General features: G+C 42.7%; 1 protein-coding gene across 1 annotated transcript; it reads left to right on the top strand.

The window, feature by feature from the left end:
- The first annotated feature begins 3,458 nt into the window (after positions 1–3,458).
- Positions 3,459–5,577, top strand: LOC115570590 (stonustoxin subunit alpha-like). The gene is made up of 3 exons (XM_030399166.1): positions 3,459–3,523; positions 3,727–3,826; positions 4,304–5,577. The coding sequence occupies exons 2-3, from the start codon at positions 3,736–3,738 to the stop codon at positions 4,855–4,857; spliced, it is 645 nt and encodes a 214-aa protein (XP_030255026.1). The 5' UTR covers positions 3,459–3,523; positions 3,727–3,735; the 3' UTR covers positions 4,858–5,577.
- The last annotated feature ends 263 nt before the right edge of the window (positions 5,578–5,840 follow it).

Here is a 5,840-nt window from a genome sequence, read left to right as displayed (position 1 = left end):
TGATTGCTGGTGTGTCCCCTCAGAGTTGCCGTAGGGTAGTAGTTGTTGTTGTTTGTGATATGTGGGGAGAGGAAATGAAAAGAAGCATGTTCAGAGCACTAACATGACGTCTCCATGTGCCGTCTCTCTCAGTCATGCTGTTTTCATACACAGTTTTCTAACCTTAGCTTCCTTGGCTACATTTACATTTACCAGCCAGCTGATGTAGTGGAACGAAGTGTTCGGACTGGGGTGTTTGGTCTGACCAGTGTTTAGAGGTGGATGGGTGCAGTTCCATTGACAGCCTTGGAGGCCAGCACCATCTTCTTGAATCAAATGCTAGCTGCAACAGGAAGCCAGTGGAGGTCACGGAGGAGGGGGTTCACATGGGAGAACTTGGGTAGATTGAAAACGAGGTGCGCTCTGGATACGCTGCAGTGGTTTAGTCTCAGAGGCTGGGACTCCAGCCAGGAGTGAGTTGCAGTCCAGGCGGGAGATGACCAGCGCTTAGACCAGGAGTTGCGTTGAGTCCTTTATGAGGAAAGACCGGATCCTGCAGATGTTGTAAAGGGCAAATCTGCAGGATAGGACCACAGCAGTGATGTAGGGGGTGCAGGATAGTCTGTCGTCAAGGATTACGCCCAGGTTACTCACAGTCAATGAAGGTGATACTATGACGTCCTCGACAGTGACTGACAGGTCTGTGCGAGGCAGTCTAGTGGCGAGTTGGCTAACATGGTTTTATGCACATGAGGCTCAGTTATGGACATGTGGTGTGGAGACGAGGACACTTTTACACTTGAGGTGTATCAGTCCATCACTGAAGGAGCTGCCCAGTGCTGTGAAGGTGACCTGCAGGTGGGACTCCTTCACCAGCAGCCATGACAGTTTATCATCCTGCTCTCTCCCACCACCTGCACTGGGTCCAGAGGTTCCCAGTATGGAGCTGGCCTTCATGATAAGTTGTGTTTGGTGGGTTGCTGCAACGTTTCTCAACAAAACTCACATGTGACGACTCCGGCTCGGCCCGACACTGCCGGGCCTCACAGATATCCTCCTGATCTCACTAATCTGAGCTGCCGGGGATTCAGATGTTCAGAAACTCTTCAAAACATTTTCACCCTTTAATTTACAGATTCATAAAATATGGACTTCAACAACAACAATGGGTCACTTTCCAGAGGCAGAAGATCCAAACAACTTCAACCACTAGTCAGTGGGGATGATGGAAATATATTCAGCCTGATAACAGTTACTGTAGTTAATGTGTTAGACGTCTATACCAGTATACATTTACACACCTTTACATGTACAGAATATGACCCTATTCATCATTATCTGCCCGCAGAGCTGCTCTTGGTTCTGTTTCATTCTCAACTCTGAGACGAGACCACATTAAAAGTCTCTGATATTGTGAAGTAAACCTGTGAATAATCAGAGAGGTTTGAGCACTGAGAGGGTCAATTAAAGTGTCAGAGGTCAAACTGTTATTCTGAGCAAACAGGGTTTATTTCAGCATCAAATCACGGTTTAACTCAGGCGTCCGTTAGCTCAGTTGTTATAGCTCGCGTCCCGTGTACAGAGACTCTGTCCTCTCTAAACCCGCCCCGAGATTCCAGTTCGTGCCTGGAGCCCTTTGCTGCATGTCTGATCCTGATTCCTGTCATCTGTGAAGCTGCTGATCAGTACGTACCAGACGTGTTCACACAGATATTAAGAAACACCTTCTGTCATCCATCACTATAACTTCCACGCCAATTCTGTGGAACTGGTGCTGTTTCTTTTTCTGTGTTGTAATAGCTGTTGATTGATGACTAAATTAAATCATCTATGATTTGTCATCGTGTATTTCAACTTAAAGAACTTTACTCATTCAAGGAAGTTTTCAGTTTATTACAGCGATCATGTAAACTAATGTCAGTTCATTTATTCATATTCTTTTATTTCTTCTGTTAGTTCTTTCAGCAGCTTCATTCAGCAAGTATCAGAACAACTGCAACTCAAGTATTCATTCAACAGAAACTCTGTGGTCATGGAAACTTCTTTATTGATCAGTAGGTGTGCCTTCATTTCTGTGGATAAACTTCATTCAACCAGTAATCTTTGTTTCTTTAAGGTCAGACATATTAGATATGTAGATATAGATTTATATATAATACTGCCAGATATTAACATTGTCTGTCTCATAGTGTGACAGGCCCCAACTCTAATAGAGGACGTGAACAAAAATCAAACAAAAGATTTTTTAATATGATCTAACACTGCTGGGAAAATATAAAGTGTTCACACCTCCTGTCATCCGTCACTATAGCATCCACACCCATTCTGTGGAACTGGGACCGTTTGTTTTTCTGTGTTGAAATAGTTTTTTGATTGACAGCTAAATCTTCTAGTGTTGCTTAATCTTTAGAAGGTCAATTGGTTAACTTCAATCTCACACTGCTGGGAAATATGAGTATGAAGTCGTTCTCATGAAAACAGCATTTCTGCACCCCCAACATCACTGCTGTGGTCCTATCCTGCAGATTTGCCCTTTACAACATCTGCAGGATCTGGTGTTTCCTCATAAAGGACTCAACGCAACTCCTGGTCTAAGCGCTGGTCATCTCCCGCCTGGACTGCAACTCACTCCTGGCTGGAGTCCCAGCCTCTGAGACTAAACCACTGCAGTTTAACCAGAGGCCACCTCGTTTTCAATCTACCCAAGTTCTCCCATGTGAACCCCCTCCTCCGTGACCTCCACTGGCTTCCTGTTGCAGCTCGCATTTGATTCAAGAAGATGGTGCTGGCCTCCAAGGTTGTCAATGGAACTGCACCCATCCACCTCTAAACACTGGTACGACCAAACACCCCAGTCCGAACACTTCGTTCCACTACATCAGCTGGCTGGTAAATGTAAATGTAGCCAAGGAAGCTAAGGTTAGAAAACTGTGTATGAAAACAGCATGACTGAGAGAGACGGCACATGGAGACGTCATGTTAGTGCTCTGAACATGCTTCTTTTCATTTCCTCTCCCCACATATCACAAACAACAACAACTACTACCCTACGGCAACTCTGAGGGGACACACCAGCAATCAATAAATCAAAAGTTCTAACAAATAATAGAAGAGAATCTGTAACTGTGGCTGTTTCAGGTCTCTGATAAGCCCATCCAATTTCAGAAGACTGGACTGATCACCTGTGAGTCTGTGTGTCTACCTACGCACCTGAAAGAGCCGTTAATCAGCAACTTTTCAAACAAAGTAGAACAAACAGTCCCAGTTCCACAGAATTGGTCTCAGATTTTGTAATGTCCTTATCGTGATATTTCCCTGTAGGTGTGTCTTAATTCTGTGGAACCACTTCTGCTATTTCATTGACATCGTACCTTTCATACCACAAAGTAATTGTTACCATCTCTGCATGTATCTCATAGGAGGAGTCAGCAGATCTGACAGTATATAAGGAACCTCACAGCCACACTGATCATCACACTGCAAGCTCCATTTGGAAGTCCAGAAGACTCTCACACAACTCAGCTGATCCACTCAACTTGACCAGGTGAGGACAAACTGAGACAGATGGTGACACAATATGTTTAGACTGTGACTGAACTCAGTCAGTGTAGAAGAATCACTGTCAGACTGATGTCTACAGAGAAATGCTGCATTTACACAGTTAACATGTGAGCTGAGTCGTCCTGCTGAAAACAGTGTAGATGAAGTGTTGAAGTGTGTGGTCACGTGTTTAACATTTCTCAACAGGTTGAAGAAATGGCCTCAGAGAAAAAGGCATCTCCTTTCGCAGGTATACCTTTCACTCCAGGAGAGATCTATGATGTGAAGAAAGAGGAACTCCTCAAATGTAAGTTTAGACGACATTTTCTAAAACTGTGTTATTACATTTATCTGCCTGTCACAGCTCTGTTTCCAAAAAAACAACAGTGTCACATATTTAACATCATTCCACATCATTCATTACAAGTTCTCTGTAACTATAATGCAGTTGAGACCATTTACTGGAGAACTAATAATATTCTTTTTTTATTTTAGTTGCATGAAATATTGGTGGCTGATCAATGAGAAAACTGAAGTATCATCATTGCATAAATTATTAATTGGCTCTTAATCAGTGAAAACACAATTTATTTGACTGTCAGTTTTGTACTGTGGAACCTGAGCAGTGAGATATGCAGAGCGGAAAATATGGTCATCTTTTTTCTTTTGGGGAGGATTAGAACATAGACTGTAAATATCTCTCCTCCCACCATCAGAATGATAGTTCTGACATTCTGATAATTAATCAGAATAATAACACATTTTGTTTTGATCTTCCAATCAGATGCTTCGGGCTTCACCGTGGACCCAAACACTGTAAACAAGCAGCTCACGCTGTCTGAGAGAAACAAGAAGGCAACAAATGGACCAGAGCAGCCATATCCTCCAAACCCTGAGAGGTTTGAAACATATCCTCAAGTGTTGGCCAAAGAAGCCCTGAAAGGGATCCAATACTGGGAGGTAGACTGGAGTGATACTCCTGATGAATCTGTTTATATAGGTGTTGCATATGGTAGCATTGAGAGAACTGGGCCAGCATCTGAGTTTGGAAATAACTCCAAGTCCTGGGTTTTAGGCCGAAGTGGTGACCCTACTTCAGAGCGCACACTGAAGGCTTATCATGATGGCAAAGTGTGGGAAGGTCCTTTTCCCTCTGATGGCTGCAAGAGAGTTGGGGTGCTTCTTGACTGGGATCTTGGCACTCTGTACTTCTTCAAAATCTCAAAAGGCCACAACTATGCCCTCTACCGCTTTGAAACCAAATTCACTGAGCCTGTGTTTCCATGCTTCTGGGTTGGAAAAAGTGGCAATTATGTGTCCTTGCGTTTTCTAGTCTAAGAGCGATGACAATGAAGTGGTGAATCCCTGGTCTGCTCACAGGGATATGGGTTCACACTGAGAGAACAACCCAACACCCCATTTTAACTTGAGCACGCTTCACAAATTGATAAAATGCATTAAAGCCCAGAGGGAGCAGGACACCTGATGTCAGTAAAGTTCCTGTGTATGTCATTGTGTCTGTAGTGGCACATGTTGATTCTCTGCACTGCCAGTTTAAACTTTAACTGCTCGCTGCTTTCTATTATAATTCCTGATACATATAGACAAGAGCTTAAATCAATACATGATGTCAACTTTATTATGTTTGAATAGAAACTTGCAGCACGTTTTAAAAAGATGAATTGATGATGTTTATGTTGATTATGTTGGGATATAAGGTTTCTTGTGTGCATTTTGTTTGATTCAGCATTTGTTATGTTTCTTTAATTGCTTCAGTAATCAGTTATTAACAACATTATCATCAGAAAACAAGCAGAATCATTTTGTTTCTCTGCAGTTTGTACCTTTGATCTGATCTCAGGTTCAATCAGTGACTTTCTGTTGTCTGTTGGGAGGAGAAGCTTCACTGTTGGACACCAGTTAGTTTGATTGTGAGCTCACTGTAGATTGTTATGGAGCTGAATGGATGTCAGATTCATGTGAAATGTAAACACCTGTTGGACATGTTCACTCTCTTCATGAGCAGAAGACGCTTTTCAATAAAATGACCCGAGTCTACCATCGTGTGATGTTTCATTTACTGTGTGTCCTAAAGTTGACGGTACCAAAGGTTATAAAAGGCTTCATCATTTGAGACATTCACATGTTTCCGTTCATAGAATGATGATGGAACATAAATCATCAGAGGACATTATACAGCTTTTATCTTTGTTGACACAGAGTAAAGAAATATCTGCTGAATTGATTTCAGCATGAAGGCTGCTGCCGTCAGCTGCTACATGTTGACATCCTTTAACATTTAGACGACCCATCCGGCTGTT

Source organism: Sparus aurata, chromosome 20 (assembly GCF_900880675.1).
Source record: "Sparus aurata chromosome 20, fSpaAur1.1, whole genome shotgun sequence".
In the NCBI taxonomy this organism is placed as follows: Eukaryota; Metazoa; Chordata; class Actinopteri; order Spariformes; family Sparidae; genus Sparus; species Sparus aurata.
The sequence above is the reverse complement of the archived record's forward strand: the minus strand, read 5'-3'. Positions and strand labels throughout refer to the sequence as shown.